Raw genomic sequence first — 12,260 nt, forward strand, 5'->3', positions numbered from 1 at the left:
TGCTACCCCCTCCCGCAGGACCTCGCCCTGTCCAACAGGCAAGGCTTTGCTGCCACTGCCCCGCCTGGCTCCTCCCAAATGAAGAGGCGTTGTTCACTAGCATGTTGAAAAGACGTGCTTGTCATTCTTAATAAACAACTAGATTAAGAATACATAAGAGAAACAGAGTGGTATCTTTATATGATACACAAGTGTATGTTACAAGAATTCCATCAGGCACAGAAGCCTCAGGTTTAAGGCCTCAATGTTAGGCCAAAAAAAAAAAAAAAAAAAAGACATGGTAAAGTTTTTACTTTAACATCTAAAATGTCACTTGTCATAAAGGAGGGTGTAATAGAAATTGTCTTTAATAAATCATAATTGAAGTTCCCCTCATTTTCCTTCCATTAAGATGCTAGGTTTATGTCTGAGCATGAAGAAAGAAAAGACCATGGCTCCCCTGTGGTCAGCGAAGTCTGCCAGTCAGAGTGGAAGCCAGCTGGGGAGATTCCCTGGAGGGTCCATCCATCATTAATTCCATCTTTCTGGAGGAAGGGAAGGAGGGACATTTCTCCTAACAGTCCAAGCCCTTTCCTCAGGCCCCGCACACAAAAAGTCAGCCAGCAACTGTCTAGGACATCTGGCTCTCAGGAAACCCATAGCCCCCATGGGCTGAGAAGTCTGCCACAGCAGGTTTATGAAGATGCACAGGGGGCAAAGTTTCCTTTTACATTTGAAATAGAAGCAGTCTGAAAGGGTTCATAACTACACCAATAAAAAAAGAAAAGAAAAAAATGGAGGCCTCTTCTTTAGTGTGAAAGTGTCCATTTTTTCCTGGATGGTCTCCCTTGCACCATGGCTGAGGGATCTCAGTGCATGGTGCTTGCGTTGGCCACCGCAATGGCCTCCTGAATTTCTCGTATCACCAGGATCCGAGTCAGCATCTGTCCCATCTGCTCTCTGCTGATAGGCTGGACTGAGTACCAGATTGGGCTGTTGGGGGCCACCACCGGCTCAGGCGTCAGGTAAAAGGTGTCATTCCGGCCTTTCACACTCTGGGGGCTGAAGAATACATGGGTAAAAGCTGGGTAAAACCACCATGATCTCAACCCTCCCACCATGAATCTCCTGAAGAGATGCTATCTGCAAAAGACGGGAAGCTCTGGAGAGCATGGTGGCACAGCTCCTAAATTCCATGCAGCCAACACACACTAACTCTAGTCCCTTTGGAGTTACTGCAAATGCCAGTGTTAGGCTGCCCATCTTCTGCTCCTCCCTCACATACTGCCAGGTGTGATTCCTCTGACTAGGGCTCCCAGGGCTCATCTACTTGAGTCCAACCATATCCCACTCTGAACGAATTTCAGCACCCAGAAAGTCTATTTCCGAGTCTTTGCTTATGTTGTTTCCTCTACTCCATCCATTGATAATTCCTCAACTTGATCTGAGGGACTCTGACTTCTCGGCTTGGCTATGATGCTGGGGCCTTTACCTGGACTCACACCCCCTCAACGTTGTGCTGTACTTCTCTTAAGTACTGAGCACATGCCATCCTCTAACAGTTATTCATCCACTGATTCAAGATTTATCAAAGGGCTACTGTGTGCCAGGCCTGCACTAGGTGCTGATATTAAAAGAAATGAATAAGACCCAAGAGTCCCTATATTATGGAGTTTACAGGTAAGAGGGGAGACAGACAGCAATTAAACAGTTACATAAAGACAAAGAAAGTAACAAACAGTGGTAAGGGTTACAGAAGAAACAGCCGGAGGGAACAGGCAGGGAATTTGGAAATGCTTCCCTAATAAAGCTCTTTTAAGGATGGATAGGAGCTAACTAGCTAAACAGGCAGGGGGTGGCAGGGTTTGCCCAACAGCAAAAAGTTCTGTGCAGAGGTCTTGAGGAAGGGAGAGCATGATGCCCTTCAGTGGAGAAGAGCCAGTGTGGCTAGAGAGCCAAGAGCTACACGGACACGAGGTTAACAAGGGAGAGTACATGAAAGGCCCTGCTGGCCACATTAGGATTACGGTCTTTCTCTGTAGAGTAAAAGGAAACCACTAAAGGTCTTAATCTAAGTAACACGGCAAGACCTACAATGTAGAAAGATCTTCTGGCACTGCTGTTAAGACGATATACCAAACTGCAGGGGCAAGAGAGAATGAAAGCCAAGGAAAGGAGTTCCCCTTAGATTGACAGTGTCGGTGAGAAAGGTCAAGGCCAGGAAGATGCAGGGCTATGCTCAATATGTGACAGAGGCAGCCTCTCTGTACTGTCCTCCCTCTACTTTCATCCTCTCTCCATGAAAGTGGACCATAAGGGAGCAGTGCTGGGCACATGCTTTGGGAAAACCAATAAGGTTGCTTCTATATTTAGCTTTTCAGAAGTGTGTTTTTACTCTGCCTGTGACTAGAGAATGCTTTGGCACGTGCGCATACACACACACACACACACACACACACACACACACACACGCGTAACCCAGTCACAATAGAGCCTCCTCACCATTTAAAGAGGTAGAAATCGTAGAGCTTGATAGGACATCTCAGTGGATTCTCTGGATTTTCCGTCTGTTCTGCATACATGTCATCTGTAACTATAAAACATACCCCACCACCACCACAGACATGGCATCAGACTGCCTTTACTCAGGCTCAGATTAGAAACCTTAGGCTTCCAGCCATCCCAACCAGGAAATACTGGGAAGGAAAAGGGTGTGAGGCATGGGCAGTGAGTATAAAAGGAAAAGGCAGCTATCATTTCTGGGGCGTCTCTGCTTCTAGGAGTTTGAAGTTTATGGCTGGGGAGAAGGGAATGGAAAATTCCTATCCAGCAAATCCCAATCTTCACATTCATTACTAGTCCCCCAGGCACAAGGGCAGGGCAGGACTAGTAGCACCTGTTTCTGCAACCCCTACCTCTTTCCCCTACCTTTCTGGCCAGTCTGGTGTATCCCAAGTGCCTTCAGGTACCGAATACTCGTGCTTTTATCCTTAGGATTAGAGGGGTTCTTCTTTGTCTGTCGTAAGACCTTGGAGAAGGCCAGCTTCATGTGCTGGTCCACTGTCTTCAACAGGAAGTATCTGCACCACAAGTGAAAGCAAGGCAAAGGGAGGGGTGCCAGGAGGAGACCGTGACTTACCCTCCGCCATCAGGGCTTCAGAGGAGCCACTGCCCACACTCCCAGAATCTGGGCAAGCCCACACCCAAACACACTGTCTAGTGGAGGAATCTTATCAAGACTGATGGTAGGGATCTGGCAAGGCTGTCTGCCTCACTGGTCAGCACACAAAATGTAGCCAAGTGGGGCTGAGGGCTTTCAGTAGCTCAAAGGCTCTCAAGTATATGTCAAAGGTATTAGAAGTCCATCTGGATAGTTTCTACCCTCTTCACTGGGTAGATGCCAGCAGTGGCTAAGCATGGAGCCTCTAGAACACTTACTTGGTGTTAAAGAACATGAGGGTGGTCAGCAGGGTGGAAGGGGAGTGAGCGCCGAGCTGCTTGCACTCCCACAGCATCTCCTCAGTCACGTGGCTGGGCAGGACATAGCCTAGGAGGAACAGAGTACTGCTACAACAAGAGGATGGCAGGCAGTCCCTCAAAGGTGCAGGATGGGAGGTGTGAAGCACAACAGTACCACACAGGAGTACAAGCTTAACTGGAGAAGTCTTCCTGGGATATGGCAGAATCATCTGGAAAACTTGTTAAAACACAAACAGCTGAGTCCCAACCCAAGTTTCTGGGCAGGACCCGAAAATGTGTGTTTTCAACAAGTTCCTAACACCATACTTTGAGAACCACTGCCCTACAATGATCACTCTCACCTGATGTTAATTCTTCCTTTAACTGCAGATTAATATGGGGTAGAAGGACATCCCTCAGAAACACCCAAAAGTATAAGCCAACCTCTCTGCATATATGCAAACTTCTCTGAAAAGAGGGTACAGAGCTTTCATTATACTTTCAAAGGTATCCAGGCCAGGGCCCAAAGAACTGGTATACATGCCCGTTTGCCCTTGTTAAACTTCTCATGTCTTCCATCTCTAGAAAGCAAACCCATTCTCATCCCCTTTGGAAAAAGGGGAGAATGATATTCAGATCTATTATAGGTTTCCTCCATAGGGCAAGTTTTACAGTAAGACCCTGGTTCATAAGCTAACTGAAAGCTGGACAGGGGCTAAGGCAGTGGTTTGATCAAGAGCCCTGGGCAGGCAGGTCTACACCAAAGGAAGATGAGACCTGGGCTGATCATCAAGCCCCCTTCATATGTTCATTCAACAGTCAATGTCCAAGTGTATGTGTGCCAGGGACTGAGGGCATGGTGAAACAGCAGCAGACACCAGCATTCTGCAGGAGTTTCAGGATTCTCCAGGCAGGGAGTGAGGGTGGCACTTCTTAGAAGCAGGGGAATGATCTGCCCAATACATTCCTTTTCTCTGTTCTTGCCAAAGCTGGCCCTCTGACTCCATTAGTGCACTTCCATCTCTTTAGGGAATGTTGGCCTCTACTATTCTATTTTGTGGCCCAATGGCAATGAGATAAACTTCCTTGCTCTCAGACAAATCTTAAGCGGGATGAGTGACAGAAGATAGCCCTTCTCAGGGAGGAGGGAAGGCCAGCCCTAAGAGTGGCCCCAGGCATACCGTGGCATGCCCTATTTTCCCTGGGTTCACTCTGCCACCCGGTGTCACTTCCCTATAATCACTTCTTAACAACACAACTTAAAGTGAACTTTAATGCCTGAAAACCAGAACTCCTGGCACGGGCAAAAGGAGATACAGATGGAAACAACATATAAAAGTCTCATAGTTCTGAATCTGAACTGCAAAGCATCAAAATGATCTATTTTATATTAATTTTTTTTAGTTAGGCCTAGAAACCCAAGGAGCAATGAGCACCCCTACCATCCAGACTGTGATAACGAAATACCATTTAACACTGAAAAGTACCAGGCTCCATGGAGAACTGATCAATTCCACACTGAGTGACAGAAAATGTCCAGGATAAGCCTGGAACATTCTGGCAAACCAGAAATCAAGGAAGTAGGGTCATGTCAAATGAACTTAAGAGCCAATTTAAAGAGGCTCCAAATGGCCAAAGATGGGACAATTTGTGCATCATTAAAGATAACAAGTGCAATGAATTGAATCATATTAATTATGTTTAAATTAATTAGCTCACAATGATTCTTTAAACAAACAAAAAAAACCCAGCTGGAGGAAGCTGGTGAACCAACTCATTACTGTGAAAACTACTAAACAAAGAAGAAGAAACAAGCCCTTATCCTGTCTCTTCTATACAATCTATACTGCTAGGAATTCAAAGAGTTCATGAGGAAAAGTTTCTCTTTGTATTTCAGCTAATAATGAAGTGATAACATTAGAATACCACTGCTTGCAACTCCTCATGAATTAATGGATCCAGACATTATGGGCACCTGATGGAAGTAAGTAACCCATCTATGATGTAACCTTGCCAAAAAGAAAATACACAAAAAAAACAAAACTTGATTAATCAAGTCTTTATATGCAACTACCAATTAACTGTAAATACAGGGGACAGAAGAATATGTTAAATTACAGCATGGAGATATAATAGCAAAAATTAGACTTTTTAAAAGGCTATTTTCTTCCATAAATAAATTGCAAGAAAAATAATCAAGGGGGAAATTAAAGATTAAAGCTAAACATTAAAAGGTATTACAGCAATTTCAACGTGCGGACCTCATCTGCAACTTGACTCAAACAAATAAAATTCTGATATTTATGGGACAATTAGAAATTCGAACAAAGGGTAGAATTTGATGACATTATGGACTTATCTTTTTCAAAAAAAGTATAATAATGGCATTGTGGAATGTCAATAACATATTAAAATATTTATGGATAAAGTGTCTGGGATTTACTTCAAAATAACACGGTGCGGGGAACAGGCAGTGTATATATGGAACAAGATTTGCCACGGGTACATGGGAGTGTCATTAATTTATTCTGTTTATTTTGTATGTGCTTGAAATTTCCATAATAAAATGTTTTAAAAAGCAAACTTTATATAGCCACACTTGGTTTGAAATTTTGCAGATCACATACAGTGATTCACTTACTCAGGTGTCTGTTCTAATGACATCCCCTCAGAGAGGCCTCCCTCCTAATGTACCCGTAATACTTTCCATTCTCTGTGCTTTGTTCTTCAAAGCACTTAATTATCATAAATTAATGTGATTATTTATACAGTCTCGCCCGTTAGACTGTAAGCTTCATTTTGTTCACTACTGAATTATATTATGTACACCTGGAACTGCCTGGCACATAGTAGGCACTCAAAAAATGTTTAAACAATATTTTTTTTAAAAGGTTAAGCATGTAACTATGACGACAAATGTTAACTAGACTAAATCACTTTGCAATATATACATACTGTATCAAATCATTGTTGTACACCTGAAACTAATATGTTATATGTCAACTATATCTCAATTTTAAAAAAAGATTAAGAAAAAGTTAAACACACATTTTATTAAATCCAGAGCCAGGATTAAAACTCAGATATTCGTGTGGACATAAGGTTTTCAACTCATTTGGGTAAATACAAAGAAGCATGACTGCTGGATCCTAAGGTAAGAGAATGCTTGCGAATTCAGCCATTCTAATAGGTATATACTGGTACATTACTGTATGTATGTATGTATGTATGTATTTATGCATGCTGTGCCACGTGGCTTGCGTAATCTCAGTTCCACGACCAGGCAACTGAACCCGAGGCACGACAGTGAAAGCTCCAAATCCTAATCAGTAGGCCACCAGGGAACTCCCATCACTGTTCTAATTTGCCATTTCCTGATGATATATGCTAAATATCTTTTCATATACTTACCTGCCAGCTTCTTTGGTGAGGCAACTGTTCAGATCCTTGACCCATTTTTTAATTGGGTTCTTTGTTTTGTTATTGTTGACTGTTAAGCGTTTTTTATATATTTTGGATCCCAGTCCTTTATCAGATATGTGTTTTGTAAAGATTTCCTCCCAGTCTGTGGCTTGTCTTTTCATTCTCTTAACAATGTCTTTCACAGAGAGTAAGTTTTTGTTTGTTTGTTTTTTAAATTTTAATAAAGTCCAACTTACCAATTTTTTCGTTTCACAGATTGTGCTTTTTGTGTTGTATCTAAAAAGTTACCAACAAACCTGAGGTCACCTAGATTTTCTCCTATTTTATCTTCTAGGAGTTTTTATACCTTTACATTTAGGTCTATGATTCATTTTTTTAAAAAATATGTGCATGTCCAGTTGTTCCAGCAGCGTTAGTTGAAAAGACTATCTTGGGAATCTCTGGCGGTCCAGTGGTTAGGACTTGGTGCTTTTCACTGCATGGCCCAGGTTCAATCCGCGGTCAGGGAACTAAGATCCCGCAAGCCACATGGCGAGGCCAAAAAAAATAAAAGAAAACAAAACAAAAGACTATCCTTTCTCCATTTAACTGCCTTTGCCCCCTGGTCAAAGATAAATTGGTTATATTTGTGTGGTTCTACTTCTGGACTCTCTATTCTGTTCCACGGATCTGTCTATTCTTTCACCAAAGACCTGCACACAATGTTTACAGCAGCTTTATTCATAATTACCGAAACGTGGAAACAACCAAAATGTCCTTTAATAGGTGAATGGATAAACAAACTGTGGCACATTCATAAAATGGAATATTATTCAGCAAAAAAAAGAAATGAGCTATCAAGCCATGAAAAGACATGCAGGAGCATTAAATGAAGTTATTGAAAGAAATTAACACTAAATTATTCTAACTATATGACATTCTGGAAAAGGCAAGATTATGGAGACAGTAAAAAAGATCAGAGATTGCTAGAGAGTCAGGGGAATGGAGGGAGGGATGAATAAGTGGAACATGGGGGATTTTAAAGCAGTGAAACTTCTGTATGATACTGAATTGTAGATACATGTCATTATACATTTGTCAAAACCCACAGAAGATACAAGCCAAGGAGTGAACTCTAATGTAAACTTCAGACTTTAGTTAATAATAATGTACCAAACATTGGCTCATCAATTTTAACAAATACACTACACTAATACAAGGTACTAATAATAGGGGAAACGCTGTGTGAGGGAGTATATGGGATTCTCTGTATCTCCTGCTCAGTTTTCCTGTAAACCTAAAACTGCTCTCAAAAATAGTTTATTTAAAAAAAAAAAACAAAAAAAAAACACCTCAAACATTCTACTGCGAAACTCATGTTCTTTCCAACACAACATGCTGCCCAGGTTATCCATGGGTAAAGCAAAAATTATGTTCTATACATGTAGAATGTATATTTAAACATAAGGGGGAAAAAACTCAATATGTAATATAATTAACCTACAGATGAAATAGTTTATAATTCTTAATTTTTACAAAGATTCTAATTTGAATCAATAAATTTTAATAGGGAAAAAAAATGGAGTAACTACCCCACACTCTGCATGCCCCTGTGTCCTTGCCACACTGGAACCAGCCAGATTCTCTGTCTGGTGAGCCACATCAGGCCAAGCAGCACAGAGACTGATGTTAGGTGCCTGGGATTTATAGCCTCCTCACCCACAGGCTATATCACAGCTAGCCACACAAGTAGCTGATCTTTTTTTTTTTCCCCCCAGGTGATCTTTTTAAAACCCAGGTGCTAAAGACATCCAAGGACTAGGAAGATTCTTACCAAGTGGAGTGACTCGGGGCTGAACGTCCTTCAGAACTTCATGCAGCCACTCCGTGAATCGAACGTAATAAAGATCGGAGAAAATGTCATCAACCCGTCCATTTTCAAAAAGATACTAAAAGAAAAATAATCAATAAAAGTTGTCGGTAGTCTCTTGGGCAAGTTGTTGTGGGGAAGCAAACATTTTTCTACCAGTACCCTCACCTCTCCCTACCCATTCCTCCCCCATTAACAAACCAACACACCAAGTCAAAACTGTCCAGCAGGGACTTCCCTGGTGGTCCAGTGGTTAAGAATCTGTCTTCCAATGCAGGGGACTTGGGTTCGATCCCTCATTGGGGAACTAAGATCCCACATGCTGCGGGGCTACTGAGCCCATGCACCACAACTAGAGAGAAGTCCACACGCCGCAACAAAAATCCTACGTGCCATGACAAAGAGCCAACGCAGCCAAATAAATAAATTAAAAAAAAAAAACTGTCCAGTGTGCGGCACTTTCACAGTATACTTCAGCATGTGAACTGACTCTCACAACACTCTTGAGATTGGGTCAATGGGGCAGATTTTGTGAATGCTATTTCACCCAAGCAAGGCATTGTCTTGTGGTAGCAAAAATCACGATGTGGGCTCCAGGGCCAGCCTCTTATTAGCTGTGGTATAAGTTTAGTAACTCATGGGAGTCTTTTAACTTTGGGGGCTCAGTTTCCTTGTTTGTAAAAGGAGATGACTGTGCCTGCCTTCCAGGAGTGAGAGAGCATGGAATGAGACAAAGCATGTAGAGCATTTCACCCAGTGCTCTGGGTGACTGGTTAAGAAAGAGGAACAAAGTGGGAGATGGGCTTTTCTCAGGCCTAAGCAACAGGGTGAGTCCTAGTTAGCAAGTGTTCTTCCATCATACTGTGGGCTTCTCCACAATAGCATTCAAACACTAAGAAATCCACCTCTGCTCTCCTAAATTGCCAGTCCTAAAATGAATTTCTTTGTTAATCTTCATCCTAGATGTCCTGACAACCTAACTACAGTTGTATATTCTAGCTAGACACTTCCAAATAATTATTTTGCATTAATGCAGGAAACAATGAGAAGACAAGCTACATGTCAGCACGAGACTTTGTTATGGATAAACTGCTTTCCTGCAAACTACATGTTTACTTTAATGAAAAGGGTTATATAAATGTTCCATGATAAAAAAAGGCTCTAAGGTAATATATCAAATATTTTAATAGATGTTTCTCTAGATAGTGGGATTATGATGATGTTTTATTTTTTAAAGTGAACATGTAGATCTTTTCCAATTTTAAAAAACATACATTTAAAAATTCACTATATAGTTGAAAGAGAATGTCTTTATTGTAACCACTTGCCTGTCATTTTACTAATTTGACTACCCAGCAAATACCCAATGGGAACACAGCTCAAACATGTTCCTGTGAAGTTCTGTTTCCTACCTTTTGAATACACAGGAAAATATAGTACAGCACATCTGGGTCATAGGGTTCACCTTCTCCATTTCGAGCTTCCCGTGTCATTAGACAGAGCCCATAATTCAACTCGGCCACAGCAGAAGAGATGAGATCTTCCTGGAATCGCAGCAACTGACGCCCTGCAACACAAGCCCCAGAGGTGAGTGAGGGTCCTGGCAACAGCCGTCCCTTTACTGGTTGCTCATATCCCTGGAAGGAGGTTTCAGAGCAGACACCACCCATGAAGGCGCTGGGATGAAAATGGTCACTTGTATCTACGATCAGAACTAGCCTACAAAGACAATAATCCTGTTTGCCCTATTACACAAAGGGTTTCCTTACCAAAATCCTTCCTACCTCACGTATCCCCCCAATTATTATTAGGACCAAGACATGAAAGCAAAAACACAAAATCCACCCTCTGTAATATGAGGAAGTACGAGAGGATAATGCTAAGGAAGAGGGCCCCTGAGTGCACTCACTAATTCATATCTCCTCCCAGAAGTCTCTCTGTCCCAGAAATCCATGTGTACAAAAATGCCTGATCTTGGGCAAACCCCACAAATTCTGCTCATTTATAGTAGGTCCGGCCTGCTTGTTGCTTGTCTTGAATTCAGCATACTATTTCAGATGGTGCGCCCTAGTGCCCAGAGAGCCAAGGGACACCACTTTCCTGCCATTCTGTCCTCCTGCTGCTTAAGTACCATTGCATTTTTGCCAGAGTCCAACCCTCTTTCCCTCCCAAACACTTACTCCCAATGGGCGCCAGTCTGTTCTGAGCATCCTTCTCTAGCTCAGCGTTCTTGGTCTGTGCCCAGTTTTTCCATACTTCAAGCCCTTCTTCTGGCTTCAGAGAATTTGGAAGCAGAAGTTCTGGGGAAGGCTGTGGCTGTGACTGTGGTTCAACTTCAGCAACTTGGACAGTTTGAGCCTATGAGAGAGAAACCATCAAAATGTGTCAAAAGGCCTTTTGGCAAAACTGCTGGAAAAATGTTACTTATAGTAAAAAACAAAAACAAAACACAAATGTACCATACTAATGTTAGATGTTAATAACTGCAGAAATTGGGTGTGGGGTTTATGGAAATTCTGTAATTTTTCTGTAAGTCTAAAACTGTTCTAAAAAAAAAATCTCAAAAAAAAAAGTTATAGTTCTTTTAATTAAAAAACCTCTCTTCTCCTTGCTGTCGTACTTCCAAGAACCTCTGGAGTTCTATTCTTTACTCCAGAGACAGCAAAGACTAGTGCAAAGCTCCTTAGTCTTGGCTGTACTTTTGAATCTCTGATTTTTTTTTTTTTTGTGGTATGCAGTCCTCTCACTGTTGTGGCCTCTCCCGTTGTGGAGCACAGGCTCCGGATGCACAGGCTCAGCGGCCATGGCTCACGGGCCCAGCCGCTCCGCGGCATGTGGGATCTTCCCGGACTGGGACACGAACCCGTGTCCCCTGCATTGGCAGGCGGACTCTCAACCACTGTGCCACCAGGGAAGCCCTGAATCTCTGATTTAAAAACACCAATACCTGAGCTCCACCCCAGAATCTCTTTTTAAAGAGGTATCAGTCTTTTTAAAACCTTCCCACGTAAAAAGGCAATTCTAACGTTTAGTCACTGCTCAGAACTTACTGGCACAAAGCACTGCTCATCAAACTACAATGCGCAAATAAACCCCTTGGGGATTTTATTAAAATGCAGATTCTAATTAGAAAGATCGCAGGTGGGACCTGAGATTCTGCATTTCTAACAAGCTCCCAAATAAGGGAGCTGGTCTGCAGACTATACTTTGAGTACCAAGTGTCCAGACTGTTAAACTTGGTTGCACCTTAAAATCATCTGGCTGATTTTAAAAAACACCCATGCCTGGGCCTTATCCACAGAGATTCTGATTTAACTGGTCGAAGGTGGAAGCCTGCCAGCAGTAGTTTTAAAAGCTCTCCAGGTGATTCTAATGTCCAGTCATGGTTGAAAATCATCCTTCATGTTCCTCTCAATAATACTGCTTTGGCTCATAAGGACATTTTCTAGAGACAGGAGGCACTGTTTTACCTTCCTGCCTCCAAAGGAAGAGTAGTCCCATCCTCAACGGTCTGACAGCCAAACCATGCAGCCAAAGGGGCAGAGAATGT

The 12,260-nt window shown here is 42.4% G+C and overlaps 1 protein-coding gene across 3 annotated transcripts in view; it reads right to left on the reverse strand.

Moving 5' to 3' along the window:
- Nucleotides 1-102: 102 nt before the first annotated feature.
- The window catches only part of QRICH1 (glutamine rich 1), a 55,181-nt gene continuing 43,023 nt past the window's right edge, over nt 103-12,260 (reverse strand). For all 3 annotated transcript variants that reach the window (XM_027098694.1, XM_027098695.1, XM_027098696.1), the window contains exons 4-10: nt 10,891-11,068; nt 10,123-10,277; nt 8,675-8,789; nt 3,418-3,526; nt 2,908-3,059; nt 2,482-2,572; nt 103-1,041 (exon numbers count right to left, since the gene is read on the reverse strand). In XM_027098694.1, coding sequence (XP_026954495.1) covers nt 849-1,041; nt 2,482-2,572; nt 2,908-3,059; nt 3,418-3,526; nt 8,675-8,789; nt 10,123-10,277; nt 10,891-11,068 — 993 coding nt within the window. In that variant the 3' untranslated portion in view covers nt 103-848. The remainder of the gene's footprint in view (nt 1,042-2,481; nt 2,573-2,907; nt 3,060-3,417; nt 3,527-8,674; nt 8,790-10,122; nt 10,278-10,890; nt 11,069-12,260) is intronic.

Source organism: Aethalodelphis obliquidens, unplaced genomic scaffold (genome assembly GCF_003676395.1).
Source record: "Aethalodelphis obliquidens isolate GAN/ISIS:26980383/991018 unplaced genomic scaffold, ASM367639v1 scaffold125, whole genome shotgun sequence".
NCBI lineage: Eukaryota > Metazoa > Chordata > Mammalia > Artiodactyla > Delphinidae > Aethalodelphis > Aethalodelphis obliquidens.